The following is a 16,406-nucleotide window of genomic DNA, read 5'->3' on the forward strand; positions in this document are numbered from 1 at the left end:
GAATGGGCACCAGAACTTCTGATTACAGTAGCACATTCTGATTTTAATCTTGATACTGCTTCTTGTAGTTTCCCTTGGCTTAAGAATCCCAGATTTTTGAATCTGGGATCCAATAATGTGGGTATGGTCATCACACTTAATGATTCAAAATGTACAGCATTTTCTCTGACCCTCCGGACCAGGCTGTCACCCAGCTGCCTTGTTAAATTGGACTTGAGGCCTTCCAGCTTACTCGTTACCATATGATTCAACATCTTCATCAAAGGAATCACTTTTGAGGCAGATACTCTTTTCTCAGCAGAAAGCTCTAATGTAGCCTGGTGGAAAGGGGCAAGAACATGTAAGGCCTCTTGGACAGCCTCATACTCAAAGGCAGTAGGTGGGGTGATGTCAGTCCTTAGACAGGCAAGGGCTGCCCCCACTGGCTCTCTCAGCTGATAGAGCCGTTCCAGCATGTTATAAGTGCTGTTCCAGCGAGTGTCCCTTCAATTATCAGCTTGAGTACTGGTCTCCCCATCTGCTCCTGTACTTGGACCAGTCTTTCTTTTGCTGTTGTGCTTGTTCGGAAATATGTCACAAGTTTCCTACATTTCAATCTAATGTCATTGAAGCTGCTGATGTCATCAAAGGACTTCCTCACAATGAGATTTAGTGCATGTGCAATGCATATTGCATGCCTAACATGTAATGATCTTACACATGCAATCATATTGGCTGCCGCATCAGTTACCAGGCACTTCACTTTCTCCTTTATGCCCCACTCCTCCATGAGCTTGATGTGTCCAGTAGCCAAGTTCTCAGCGGTATGGCTCTTAGGAAAATGCTCTACACCTAGTGAAATAGTGCAGAGCTTGTCGTTTTCATCTATGAAATGGCAGGTTACTGCTAGGTAGGCATCCATGTGTAGGGATGTCCACATGTCAGACGTAAGGCTTACAGCCGCAACTTTCTGCAACTGCTCTCTGACCTTCTCCTTAGCCTCCTTGTATTTATTTTCAACCATGACCTGTGGATAAAAAGAAATGCAGTTACTTTTAATTAACTGCTTAAATAATTATAAACCACTTTATTAATCATATACCTTTCGAGTTGGGATAACATAAGTAGGATCCAACACATGCAGGAGCTCCCTAAATCCAGCATCTTCCACAATGGAAAAGGGTTGGGAGTCCTTGACGACCATGTTCACCAGGACCTCATTCACCATTTCTTTTTTGGAATCTATAATAAAATACAAAGCTGGTGTATTGTAGGAGCTTAACACCTTATTTAAATAAATAAAAAAAAAAAAATTATGTATTACTTTGAGTACTGTGTGGATTGTTACTAGTTTCTGCATGTTCATGCAGTGCTCGATAATGCCTGAGCATGGAGGAGGTGTTATTGCTGTATGTCAGCTCCTTCAGGCACAGCAAGCATTTCACCTTGAAACATGAAATAATAGACATGAAACATTATACAGCCATATAGTGAGGATTATAATTATATTAAGACAGTACAATATAACAATTACACATACCTTATTGTGAGCAACCATTTCAAAATGCTCCCAGACAGGGGAGGATTTCCTCTTTCTTGCTGGCTCCATTAAGAGGTCACAAAAAAAGCAAACAAATCCAAAAGGGCGATCCAAATCAACAAGCAGTCCAGTCCAAGTCCAAAAATCCAAAGCAACCAATCTTATCTATGTAATATAATATAATTAATATAATTAATAATAACAATATACTAACCTAATATAATATAATAATATAGCTCTAATAATACAATAACGACAATAACACAACTCTAACTCTGACTCTCCGACACTCTACTACTACTACTGGTTCTACTACTCCTGAAACACCCACAAGGTGGCGCGTGTTTCGAACCCCCTTTATCCGGAAGCGACACTCAAACCGAACCGATGACGTATTCCACACAAACCGAGGCCTCGTTTGTCATCGTTCACGTGATTTCTACATTCCCAACACAAGCCTCGAATCGACTCTTCATCTGGCACGCCCATTTATGCTCGACACAAGCTCCGAAGCCTCGGTTCAAATGTCCCATCACTATTCCTACGCCCCATGATGCTTTGTGCGAATTATGGGTGTAACTTCCGTTAAGCTGTAAACAGTAAGTGAAAGACTCACTCTATGAACACAATAATATGTTTTATTTTATATGGGTACAATGAGACGACATTATTCTACTCACCCTTCAACCAACAAACATTTAAAGGACATTTAAAGGGTTAGTTCACCCAAAAATGAAAATTCTGTCATTTATTACTCACCCTCATGCCGTTCCACACCCGTAAGACCTTCGTTCATCTTCGAAACACAAATTAAGATATTTTAGTTGAAATCCGATGGCTCCGTGAGGCCTCCATAGGGAGTAATGACATTTCCTCTCTCAAGATCCATTAATGCACTAAAAACACATCTAAATCAGTTCATGTGAGTACAGTGGTTCAATATTAATATTATAAAGCCACGAGAATATTTTTGGTGCGCCAATAAAAACAAAATAACTTAATTAGTGATGGATGATTTCAAAACACTGCTTCAGGAAGCATCGGAGCACAAATGAATCAGTGTATCGAATCAGCGGTTCGGAGCACCAAAGTCACGTGATTTCAGCCGTTTGGCGGGTTTGGACCGCGATCCGATTCATGATTCGATACACTGATTAATAACGCTCAGATGCTTCCTGAAGTCAAGTCAAGTCACCTTTATTTATATAGCGCTTTTTACAATGCAGATTGTGTCAAAGCAGCTTTACATTGATAACTGGTATATAATTTTCCTTTTAAGGAAAAGTGTCAATGCAGGCAGATCAAAGGCACTGTTGAATAAATGTCACGAACACTGTTGAATATCAAATGTCAAGTCAAATTAAATTAAATTAAATTAAATTAGGGCTGCACAATTAATCGTATTTTAATCACGATAACGATATCTGCTTCTCTCGATTGATTTTAAATAATCGTCACGATATTAGCCCGCTCTATGAAAATGAACATAATTTGGAAATATTGGAAGTAATATTAGAAGTTTCGCTGTTTTATCTTTTGAAGTTCCTAAAGGTTTCACCAGTTTTCCTAATGTTGATCAGCTAGAAATGATTGTTCTTTGCTTTACGAATTTGCCAGGCAATTTGAATCTGGTTTGTCTTATTTGCAAACGAATTGTGTTGCTTTAAAATCTAATGTGAATACATATTACAAAGCGCTCACCAAAACCATGTTTTGTATTAATTTACCATCTAACGAAGTTATCATAGTTGGTTAAATTAAGACTTTGTGCCACCTACAGGCCTTTTGGGTGAAGTGTAGGTTGGTAAAGAACTTGCAAAATAGCCATAGTTACATTACTCTTTTGATAGAATAATCATGATTAATAATCGTGATTATAATTTTGAGCAAAAATAATCGTGATTATCAGCTTGACCATTTTTTTTGCAGCCCTAAATCAAATGTGAAGCAGTGTTTTGAAATCAGCCATCACTAAATAAGTCGTTATTTTGTTTTTTTGGTGCACCAAAAATATTCTCGTGGCTTTATAATATTAATATTGAACCACTGTACTCACATGAACTGATTTAAATATGTTTTTAGTACATTAATGGATCTTGAGAGAGGAAATGTCATTGCTCCCTATGGAGGCCTCACGGAGCCATCAGATTTCAACAAAAATATCTTAATTTGTGTTCCGAAGATTAACGAAGGTCTTACGGGTGTGAAACGACATGAGGGTGAGTAATTAATGACAGAATTTTTTTTTTGGGGTGAACTAACCCTTTAAGAGTGTAAAAGCATCAACAAGGTACTTTCAACAGGCCATGAAAAAGCGTGATTCTTCCACAGCAATAACGGACGGGTTACACATAACTATAGTGATGTATATATGTGCATTACGTATTATATGTTCCTTAATAAAAATGTTCATGAACTTCAGCATTAAGTGATAGTATTTGATTTCCATCATTTTTACAGATTATAAATATTTATCTGTGAAAACAAACCCGTGCAACCCATAATTCGAAACGCAGTGGGCGTTTCGAATAAATGACGTCAGATTCGTATTCTCTGTAATGTCAGAAACTGAGAATATATAATGCATGGAGACAGAACAGGTATAGTTTTGAATTTTGCATAATCAGCCCCTTTAAAGACTTGTCACTTGAAAGATAACTTTTTACACATTTTATACCCATTTTTAGACTAAAATTAACTAATTAATGTTCATATTTTATATATATATATACTTTGACCTTTTAATGTGTTTCAAATCTTTTTTGAAAATTTGTTTGTATCATATTTCTTTTTACCATGATTGTTTGTATCATATTTCTCACTGTTTTAATTTTAATACAAAGATTAACTGGTAAAACAGTCTATGCACTTCTGTGATTGTAGACAATGCAGCGTCTGAACAGGACTTTTATTTTGGAGTGAAGGCATGACGTCATAAGACTGCGTCGAGATCCTGCATCTGCTGTGATTCTGCTGAAGAAAGGTTTGTTTTAAGAATTTAATCTGTTTTAATCGATAGAAACAGTTCAATGATTTATAGTTTTGTGTTTTGTTTTAAACAAGCGATGTGAAATGAGTTTATTTACTATTTAATGTAACATTGTGATTCTTTATCTAACTGTAATGAAGGATATTTGTGTGAGTAAAGCTCATCCACTGATGAGAAACAGTAAACCTGCGTCTCATTTCTCTCTCTATATATATCATAAATCAGTTTATTATGAACACGAGTTCAGTCTCTGGAGAGTAATGATGGAGAAACTGAACTTTTCAATTGAATCAAACACTTTGATAAATGATTCAGTGAATCACGACTCGCGCTCAAACAGTGAACATGAACGAGAACAACAAACACTAACAAACTAAACATGTTTTCATCAGTCATAAATGCCTTAATATTAAGTTTATTCATTTGCAGCGTTAGTTTTTAGAGATTTGTTTTGTCTAACAGGGTCATTTAAGACCATTAACTCTGTTAATTATTCTCTTCTTAAAGATGGAGTTTATTAAAGAGGAGGAGAGTGAAGATATAAAGATGGTGTTTATTAAAGAGGAGACTGAAGACATGAAGATAATTATTAAAGATGAGACTGAAGACATAAAGACAATGTTTATTAAAGATGAGACTGACAACATGAAGATAATTATTAAAGAGGAGTCTGAAGACATGAAGATTGAAGAAACATTCAGTGTGAAACATGAAGATACTGAGGAACAAACAGGTTGGTTTTATTCTCACAGCTGAACTCAGTCATTTGATCATTATTAAAATGTCCAGCTCTACAGAAATAGAGAATATACAGAAATATAATCTTGAAGAAAAGTGTCTGAATTCACTCACTTGGTTCATTCACTCCTTCAAGTGGACTTACTGTAGAGCTAGAGTTAGGGTTTGGTTACTTGTAATTAAGCTTTATTAACTCATTACTATAGTGAGTAAATGTAGTAATGTGTAACTACATTACTGTAAAATTCAGTGTTTCCATAAAATCTGATCCTGGACCACAAAACCAGTCGTAAGACGTACGGGTATATTTGTGTATTTGGGGGCACCTATACTGTAACCTACTAACCGGCGTTATAACCTATAATTTGGCACAAATCCAAATGTTTCCATATTCACGATTTGGCTAAACTATATTATTTAAACACTTTTATTGTACACATACTACTAGTGTTGTCACGGTACCAAAATTCCAGTAGTCGGTACCGATACCATGAAAATTTTACGGTTCTCGGTACCAATTTCGGTACCACAGTAAAATCTATTGGAACTATTTTACTATTTTATATAGCCTATTTTAAAAACATTAAATATGATTTGGAGTGTGTGTGTTTGTGTGTGTGTATATATAGGCTACCTCAATTAAATAAATTTTGAAATATAAAAAAAAATAAATAAATAATTAAATGCTCAAACATCCATTGTGTACTGTTGAAAAAAACAGCATATGCTGGTAAGGTAGGTGCTGCTGGTCCATACTAGTCCTAAGCTGGTCCTGGACCAGCATAAACCAGCTCAAACCAGCATACCAGCTTCAAAACCTACTTTACCAGCATATGCTCGTTTTTTCAACAGGGGTAACAGACGTGCGTGTTTATTTTAGCTATTCCGTCAGAGAAACAACACACTACAGCCTGTAAAACTATGAAATAAATATCGGTAAATAATGGTAACCTAAATAATAAGAAAGTTAAATATTATTTCAAAAAGCATTCGTTTTTTATTTCCACACAAAGACGCGTCATATAGCCAAAGTCCCGTTATTATTTTGATATAGCCGCTTTGCGCTTTGAGAGGGATGTGGGACACGAGCAGGAATGAGACCATTTCTCTTTAATATTATCTTCGTTATCTCCTGATGTTACAAACAACTGACACTTGTTGTAAAAGGTCTGAAGAGCAAGTTTTATCCTCTGCAGGGGCAAGACATTCAGGCTATGTTTGATTTAGCGCTGCCAGAGAAAACGAAAGTAAAAATCACCAGCGTATGAAACGCGATATATACAAATAAACTTGACGCGCCTTATAAAGTCTAATAACAAGCACAAACTCTGTTAAATAGAAACTGACGTGCAAGCAAAAAGGTTTCTGTCCTACGGTGTTTTTTCTACTTTACCACAGTAAATAATGCGAATAGCCTATAATAGGCCTAAACGCGAACGAAAGAAACTATAATCCCCTGCGTGAGTGAAGATTTGGGAAAAGAAACAGATTCCATGTTCAGTGGAATAACTAATGGAATATTGTTAAATTCTCTGCTAATCAGGTGACCAGATCGCGATTCGCAAAACAGTATACAAAGCCTAAATGTATGGACTCACGCACCTCTCTTATTCGGCATTAACCAAAATGTTTCCATGGCTGCGATGTCACATTTAATTGCTAACCTATTATTTCTTCTGTAAACAAAGCTTTGTGCTTCACTCGTGTCATATTCAAGTAAATACTGCCAACAGCCTTATCAGTGGGTACCGAATATACCCGGATTCTCGGTACTACCGGTACTACAGAAATGCTGGCATCGTCACATTTTCAAAATTTCAGTACCGACTTGGTACCGAAGTACCGGTACTTTTGACAACACTACATACTACTATAACTTTTTACATATTTGGTTGAATGTATGTTATTTTTACAATTAACAGGCTGCGATGTCAAGTTACTAAAACTGATATATGTTGTGTGTACGCGAGGCGCCGGCGCGATCACTTAAATTTTCTTATAAAAGCAGAAACAACTCTAAAATAGGCTACTCGGACATTTATGGTCACATGTCGACAGTGTTGGGCACGTTACTTTAAAAAAGTAATTAGTTATAGTTACTAGTTACTTCTCACAAATAGTAATGGAGTTAGTAACTGAGTTACATCATTATAAAAGTAACTAATTACCAGGGAAAGTAACTATTGCGTTACTTAAAAATAAATAAATAAATAAATAAAAATATGGCAAATAAATTGAATGCCCCCAATATTACATATAAGTCTAAGAATAAATTATTCTTGATCCGCTCTGGCTCACGACTCTGTACTGTGTTGGTAGCCATTAAAGAAAACGTAGTTTCATATTTATGTTTAAATAGTCCTATGTTATGTTTTAAATCCATTTATTCGATTATGAAAAGTGAACAGCGTGAGTAAGATGCATCATAAGATGCGCAAATATATCGGGAGACATGGAGTGGGTCAGACGTGATTTTAAACACTTCATTAAATTTTGTTTTATAGAAAGCCTCTCTTTAAAGTGAATTTCGTTGTGTAAAAATTGTATCTTAATTTTAATCAATGTTTCATCAACCAATTGCTTGGATTTAATATATAACAAGCAAATATAGCAGACAATAAAATCATGACATGGAGGCGCGGGCGCGATCACTGGCGCGTGAACTGGAGCGCGTCTTATAGGCTAAATGAACCGAAACTCAGAGGCTGCTTGCCTCGCAGACATGAGAAATATATCTATAGAAAGCTTGAAATATCTACTTTAACGAAAATGAAGTAATTAAACACGAAAAGAAAGAGGCTACTCTGATTATATAGCCTAATCCGAATGAAATGTGCATTATCTCTCTAGGCGCGTCCATATGAGCAGATGATCAGCAATGAGAATCAGCAATGTCAACTTCATCTTTGCAGCCGACACTGATTCAGAAAACATTACTTTATTAATAAACAATTAAAATGTCTCCTTGCTGTTTTTGTCACACTCATAATCATTTCTTTTGCCGGTTCTTTATGGCAATTATGCGTGCCCTTGAGTGCTATATAGCCTATATTATGTAAACGCTCCTTATTATGGTTTATTCTCTCCAGTATTTAAGACATTAAATTAATATAAATGTGATTAGTCAACCAATAGCTTAAATGAACAACTACTAGTCGACTAGAAAAAAACTCATTTCACATATTTTCGATCAAGCATCAAAAAGGGTATTCTGGTTTGAGCTCGCGCTTCGCGCGCATGCTCTGACAGACACACACACAGCGCATCATACATTATTATCAGTTTAAAATTATATTTGTGTATGACTAACCGCAGCACACACCAGAGAAAAAAACTTTGCAGGTCCTATGGCTGAGAGAGAGCTTACTCGGATGAAAACCGCTTCAGTGAGCTCAATTATAGTAACGCGGCATTTTTTTTGTCAGTAACGCTAACGGCGTTGTAACGGGAGAAAAAGTAATTTGTTTGATTACTCGTTACTGAAAAAAGTAACAGCGTTAGTAACGCGCGTTATTTATAACGCCGTTATTCCCATCACTGCATGTCGAATGTCGAATCTGTGAAGGGTTAAAGGTACAATAGGTAATATTTTTGCAGTAAAATATCCAAAAACCACTAGGCCAGTGTTATGTATTTTGTTCACTTCAGTACTTACAATATCCCAAATGTTTCCAACAATTTGTAAATCATGAGAAAATTGCAATTTTAACCAAGGCCTGTCAGTGGCGTCATACCTGCGTTACCCTCGGTTACCGATTTTATTTTGTAGAAACCATGGAAACACCAAAGACGCTTTAATAAATCACATGTTTTAATAGACAAGGGAACAACTTTTTTTTTTCATAGGCAGAAAACTAATTATCGTTATATAGTTTAACACGTTTAGTCTTATTGTTTAAATCTAATTTTCTTGTGAGTACCATGCTTTACCATGCCTCAAAGAAAAGCACTATTTTGTGAAGTAGCTAACATAGCATAATCAGATGCAGCTTTATTTTTTTTCTCCATCATCCAATACGTTTTAAAATTAATTGCATGCCATTTATCAACACAAGCCATCCAGAATTTAATATGATATTGTAAAATCGATCTATCTTACAGCAGTGTGTAACAGTGTCTCACAGCAGTAACGTTATAACATCATTTTCCACACTCTCAAATGTATCTAATATGATAAACAGAGCTGCGTTTCCTCATACCAAAGAGTATATTCTTTGCTCAAACTAATGACTGGAAAAGCGGAAGTAGTAGTATAATCTTCTTGTAATAATAATTACCATTATCAATATATTTTTTTAACAAACACTGATTGACAAACAATATCTTAAGCACCACCACCAGTTCTGCTTAGTTAAAATGACAAATATGCATTCATGGTTATCAAGTTTTAATTCTTGTTAATAAAGTTCTATTATTAATTAAATAATACTTGATTGATTGATGTTAAGAGCTTTGCCATATTACAAAAAAAAAGCTAATTTGGTGGAATCATATATAATTTTTTGTTCTAGCTTTATTCTGTGCTATCATCTCCGCTGGTTTCAAAATATGTCTCAGTTTTCTCCTTGTTCGGCAACAACACAACCTTGTTTCTGCAGTGACTTTAAACATGTTTCCTATAACAATGTCTGATGTTTATGTTTGACGAGGCGTGAGCAAGTCAAATAAACCACGCTAAATCTGATCAGAGCGCTCGGACTGAAACAGACTTCCAGAAATACAATTTTTGAATAGGATTTCAAACCACATATGAATGTAGCTGGAAATGGATTTGTATAAATCACATTTCATGTTGTGGTTGTATGTTTGGTCATGGGAGCTGATCAATTGTTGTTCATGGTTATCGTGTCACCAGCTGGCAGCAGTAAGTGTGGCACATATTCAAGCCTTTTAAAATAGTCCTTTTATAGTTACAGTATTTTCTGGAACATAAGTGCATCTATAAATCAGCTCCATAGCAGATTCCAAGCAATCAAAAGCTTAGAGAGTTACATTTAACCCTTATAGGGTCTTTTTAGTCTTTGTCCAAATGACATGAAACTTTGTGCAGTGGTTAACACTTTCTAGATCTACAAATTAAAAAAAAAAATTTGAGTATCTAATTTTGTAACAAAATAATTGTTTTTTAAAAAACAAACGTAATTTTACTCTGTTTATTAATGTTTTGACTTCATATTTGTGCAGTTTTATAAAGGATTTATCATATCTTTTACATTTATATAAATAAATAAATCTTTTTTTGAGTAGGTTTTTATACAAAAACAGCTTTTTATGTGCAATTCACTTTCTAAAAGACCCAAATTTCTAAATTTCATTCATGGGGATCACATGGATAATTTGACATTGTTTAGTGTGAGATTTTTGCCCATCTTTTGGAAAGTGCAGTTTTAAAAGTAAAAAAATGATCACCTTATCCAGTAGATGCTGCAGAGCTTCACTATCCTCAGAAGTATAAATCAGCCTCAAGTCTTCAGGAATGCTTGAAAATTAAGGGCAGGTGTATTTGCTTAGGGATGAAACTTAAGTCTGCAAAACAGTGGTCATCCAGTACCAAAGCTGCCTATTTCTGATCCATACAATTGGATAGGGTATAGATCATACATGTTGTTGATTTTGATGCTTTAAATGTCTGAATTGTTTTTTTGTTTTGTTTTGTGTCTATTTTTGTCCTAGACCTGATGGCACTGAGAGAGGCAAGTCATGAACTTAATGAAAGGGAAGAAGAGAAAGAACATTATAATTTAATGAGTGAAGAAAAATCAACAGAGTTTTCCTTACAAAAAGGAGCTCAAAAGACAGGAACTAAAAGTTGTTTCACCTGCCAACAGTGTGGAAAGAGTTTCAAACATAAAAAACACCTTATAGACCACATGAGCATTCACACTGGAGAGAAACCTTTCACCTGCCAACAGTGTGGACAGAGTTTCAGAAGAAAAGGAAACCTTAAAGTCCACATGATGATTCACACTAGAGAAAAGCCTTACACCTGCACTCTGTGCGGGAATGACTTCAAACGGGAGCAAAGCCTCAGGCAACACATGATAATTCACACTGGAGAGAGCCCATTCTCCTGCCAGCAGTGTGGAAAGAGTTTCAGTGACAAAGCAAAACTTAAAATCCACATGAGAATTCACACTGGAGAAAAGCCTTACACCTGCCAACAGTGTGGACAGAGTTTCAGTCAGAAAGGAAACCTTAAAGGCCATATGACAACTCACACTGGAGAAAAGCCTGTAACTTTGATTCATTATTTTGTAATATCAAAATAAAATTGAACAGCTCAATATTGCAATAAATTGAGGTCGACGCAACAGTTCACAAAGCTTACGCTACTATTACAAACTCAAAATTCCTATTTTTTGCATTGTTTACGGTTGATCAAATCTATCAAACTGAGAAACCACAATGAGCCTTTATCATTTACATAACTTGTATCTTTTTTTAACTTTAAAAGTTGTCACCTTTTATAGCGTTTTGTGTCTGCTGATACTGAAATGAATATGGAACCTGCTTATTTTATTTGTTTTTAACTTTGTTAAATGTTAACATTCTTCATGGTATTGTTTGCAGTGAAGAGAAGATATTTTATCCCTTTGAATGATTATTTGGTGTGTAGCGTCTGGATGGATCCGTTTGTAGTCAATAAACTTTGGAATGTTCAGAACGCTTTTAGCAGGCTGGACTGTGTGGTAAAATCTCCCCTCGGTTCCGGCCGGTATGCAAAAGACAAGCCCTTTTAACAACTTTACCACCTGGCCGAAGCTGACCAGGTGGCTATACTGCCAGCTCTTGGGACTTCAAAGGATACCCCCTGTTGTGGGTCCAGAGACTCAGTACCAGATCACATACCAACACACACATAGACACACACACACAAACATGCCTAGAGATGGTATGTACAGTTATTCTCAAAATATGACTGTGCCAAAAGTACCCATCATATATACACGTGCATGTATGTTTCCCAGTGTTTAGGATAAATAAGTGTAGGTGTGTTAGTTTATTGATGGAATTTGCCTGTAAACTATAACTTCTTCTATATGCTGTTCTGATGTGATGAGTTTAGATTCTTTTTAAAGCTCTTTATCTCCCTTATTCCATAATGTATCTCACATCCCTGTAGAATGTATTGTTCTATTTTTAATAGAGATGTGCCGATACCCCTTTTCCATTCCCGATACCGATTCCGATACCTGAGCTCAGGGTATCGGCCGATACCGAGTACTGATCCGATACCTGGGTATGTATTCTGTATAAACAGCTGTATATACTACAAGCCCTGTATAAATTGATAGAATTATTTATGGTGTGCTTTCAGACTTATCCCTTAATAAAACAAGAACAAATACAGTGAACTAGAGTATTTTTATTATCTGACATACATTTTATTAGTTATATTATTTATTTATTTTAAGTGAAAAAGAACTTCAAATGCAGCCACAAATCTAACACTGTAAACTGAAAAAGGTATTTTAGTTTTACAATATAACTGTATAAAAACAGTGCAACAAATAAATCTAGGAATATAATTATATAAGAAAATAATCAATACTTGTGCCACCCCTCGAAATTGCAGCATTGCATATGAGACATGTTGCCGTTTTACTGGTCTGAAATAATGCCAAACAGCAGACATACTGCTAGCGCGTTTTCACTTCTTCGCTGCTCTAAACAGTGGTTGCTTGTGGCAACACAGCACAACTTCCTGTGTTTGCATTCTTGGCCGCGAAGAAGAATTGATTTCCGATTTGCTGTGTTAAGCAAAGATAGCGGGCACAACTAGGTATTGTTTAAGAAAATGGTATCGTGAGTACGTGAGTTTAAATACTCGCCGATACCAATGCCAGAATTTTTGGTGGTATCGGTGGTATTTCCGATACTAGTATCGGAATCGGAACAACCCTAATTTTTAATAGTACTTTGAAGAAAAATGAACACTGATCCAACCTCGTAAATTATGCAAATGAGTTCGCAAGAAAAGACAAAGGAATCCTTGCCCGCCAAAGATTGCATTGCATCTATTGGCCACCCAACTTGGGAGGTGGGTTAGTTTCGTTTTCCATAAAAGCAAAGACGCACAGTTTCTCCCGATTGTCTCTCGAGCACCTCGTGCATGCCTCTCCCGGACATCTCCGGTGACCACACACCTCCATTGCACTCCTCTTTCGGGAACACCACTTCTTTGGACTCTCTCTCTCTTCGGTTAAGTTACTCTTTAAACCTCGTTTGAAAACCCCGCCGGAGAAACCCCTCTCGGAAAGGACCAACCAAGCCAAGCGCACTAAAACTCTACTGCACACTGACTTGAACCAATATGCAAGTATTATGATTTCTTTGAAATTCATTTAAACTGATTTCTGTGCTGGCTTTCAAAAGGTTTAACTGTTGTAATTTGCCATTCTTTGATCATCTTTCTTTTCCTGTCTTTTCTTCATTTTCACTCTTGTATATATATATGTGTATATCTTCTGTATATATTTAGACGTATAACCTCGGTAGTTTTCATATATTAAACACATTATTCATACTCGATTGTTCTCTTGCTCATTCAACAAAAACCAGGTCACTTTAACGTTTCGATTCTAATACAATCACTCTCTGTTTGATGCTATCATAGGAATTTATCCTCGTGGCCAGAGGATAACACTTCCGTTATAATAGTCTGTGGAAAACTTACTGGTTTGCTGGACAAACGGATAGTTTCTCTACATAATTATTAAACCAGAACTATTCATATATGTGATTGATTATAATTCGTTGTAATTAATTCACCATATATGATTAATTCCCCCTTGCGTTGGTATGCTCATAATAATTATTCATAAAGATTTATGAATTATTATATTCATATTTCACCATAAATTGATTAATAACTGATCGCTACACGTGATCGCTACAGGTGTTTTCACATCAGTTTTTTAGAATTCGGTTTACAATGTTGATCTGATTACCATGAGAACAGTGTCACGTGCTGCTGCTTCAGCAATCATATTATAGAAAATGTCAGAATAAATAAATGTTCAACAACCTGACAGAAGTCGATCCATTTCTGTGTTGGTAGGGTGTAAATGTAACTGTAAATATTCACTTTCCCATATGGCCTTGGAGGAGAATCGGATGGGCATTCAGCGGACAGACACTGACACACTGTATTTTTTTATTTTTATTTTGTATTTATTTCAACAAATGACAACCAAAATCAAACCCATAGAAGTGTATAAGTGGCTGTGTTCAAGTTATACTCATTCACATGCCGAGTGAGACTCATACTCGCAAATGTAATGTTAATTAAAGCTGCAAGCAGCACTGAAAGGGCCCTCGCACCCGGGCTCACCCATTGGCCTTCAGAAAAGAGTGAATAGTGGGCGACATGCATGTAAGTGTGTAAATACAGGAGAATAAAAGCAAAGTCATGTCAAAGTGGCACACTTCCTGCTGCCAACAGGTGGCGCTTTGACCGTAACTGAATATTGTGATATAGATGTGTTCAGGCCAGAAATATTATCAAATGTCTTAAGTTTGGAGCAGATCGGACATTGTATGCCTAAGTTATAACAACTTCCTGTTTTGTGGCGTGTTTTATGGTGGGTAACTTTTACCTTAACACCTTTAACCTTATTATTTATTATTCTCAGGTTAGGTTGAGTAAGTCAAATCTGACCTAAATCATAAGCATTCAAACAATACTTACAATATGTTCAGAAGACTTCTCTGTGGTCTGTTCGTGCTCAAGGGTTTAGTAATAAGAATATCGGTAGACAATTATTTGCAATTAATGTAATAATAGTTTTAATTACAATTTAACAAAAGTAAAGGCAAACAAAGGTTATTAACAAAGTTATCTAAACAAAGCAAAGTTTCAATCAAAGGTGTAAAAGCTGGGTTTCTCGCGTCGAGAGACACTGCTCAATCAGTATCTGTCTGGCCAGTCTTCTCATCAGTCTTTTATACTCAAACAGTTCACTGCCGATGTTAAATTCTCTTCTGCTGTCATCAGTTGGAGAGCTGCCAAGTCTTCCACCATCCTTTTAAGGTGTTTCTGACGTAGCCTGCTTTTCCTCTTGTTAGCTCTCCTCTTGGCTCTTCTCCTCTGTGTCCGTCTCGTTTTTGTCTGTAAAACATGCCTTATCTACAACATTACAATTCTCTTGTATCTAATACATAAATGTTTTCTACTCTATGTTACTTTAATATACTATACACCACAGTTTCATAGTTAACATATACTGTAAGTAAAGTAGTCATATACAAATTACTTTAACATGGTTAAGTATACATGCATACATAATGTCATTAGTTTGCTTTTCTACATTACATCATTTTAATACATTTTAATGCATCATCACTAATTGGTTTACATAAACTACTACAAAGCCAAAACAACTTTAAACAAAATAGAGTAATTGCATAATCATCATATTCATCAACAGGCGTTAATCGCATACATTACCACTTAGCCAAGTGCTGCATGATTTAACGTGTCTCGCATGTTTGGTACTTCATGGCATATTGAAATGTGTTTCTGGTAGTGAATTAAATGTAAAAATGCCATTTCCTTTTGCCAGCAGGTAGCGCTATGACTGAATATTGGTCATATACAGGTGCTGGTCATATAATTAGAATATTGTGAAAAAGTTCATTTTTGTATTGTAAATTATTTTAAAAAATGAAACTTTCATATATTCTAGATTCCCTACATGTAAAATAAAACATTTCAAAAGTTTTTTTTTTTTTTTTTGTTTATTAGAATTTTTCATTTGAGTTTCATTAAATGACCATCCCTACAGTATAAATTCTGGGTATCTCTTGTTCTTTGAAACCACACTAATGGGGAAGACTGCTGACATGGCAATGGTCCAGGAGACAATCATTGACAGCCTCCACAAAGAGAGTAAGTCACAGAAGGTCATTACTGAATGGGTTGGCTGTTTACAGAGTGATGTATCAAAGCATATTAAATGCAAAATTGACTGGAAGGAAGAAATTGGGTAGGCAAAGGTGCACAAGGGATGACCGCAAGCTTGAGAATACTGTCAAGTAAAGCCGATTCAAACACTTGGGAGAGCTTCACAATGAGTCAAATGAAGCCGGAGTCAGCGCATCAAGAGCCACCACACTCAGACATCTTCAGGAAAAGGACTACCAAGCCACTTCTGAAAC

At 35.9% G+C, this 16,406-nt stretch overlaps 1 protein-coding gene and 1 long non-coding RNA gene across 2 annotated transcripts in view; one reads left to right on the top strand and one right to left on the bottom strand.

Moving 5' to 3' along the window:
• Positions 1–1,199: 1,199 nt before the first annotated feature.
• Positions 1,200–1,569, bottom strand: LOC125266053. The gene is made up of 3 exons (XR_007184409.1): positions 1,520–1,569; positions 1,304–1,424; positions 1,200–1,221 (listed from the first exon to the last, which is right to left on the bottom strand). It is a non-coding gene; the product is annotated as an uncharacterized LOC125266053 (long non-coding RNA).
• A 3,294-nt stretch (positions 1,570–4,863) lies between these two features.
• Positions 4,864–16,406, top strand: part of LOC125266032 (zinc finger protein OZF-like) — a 30,162-nt gene continuing 18,619 nt past the window's right edge. Inside the window, exons 1-2 of the mRNA XM_048186519.1 lie at positions 4,864–5,241; positions 10,920–11,411. Of these exons, the coding sequence (XP_048042476.1) occupies positions 5,016–5,241; positions 10,920–11,411 (718 nt within the window). The 5' untranslated portion in view covers positions 4,864–5,015. The remainder of the gene's footprint in view (positions 5,242–10,919; positions 11,412–16,406) is intronic.

This window comes from Megalobrama amblycephala, linkage group LG4 (genome assembly GCF_018812025.1).
Source record: "Megalobrama amblycephala isolate DHTTF-2021 linkage group LG4, ASM1881202v1, whole genome shotgun sequence".
In the NCBI taxonomy this organism is placed as follows: Eukaryota; Metazoa; Chordata; class Actinopteri; order Cypriniformes; family Xenocyprididae; genus Megalobrama; species Megalobrama amblycephala.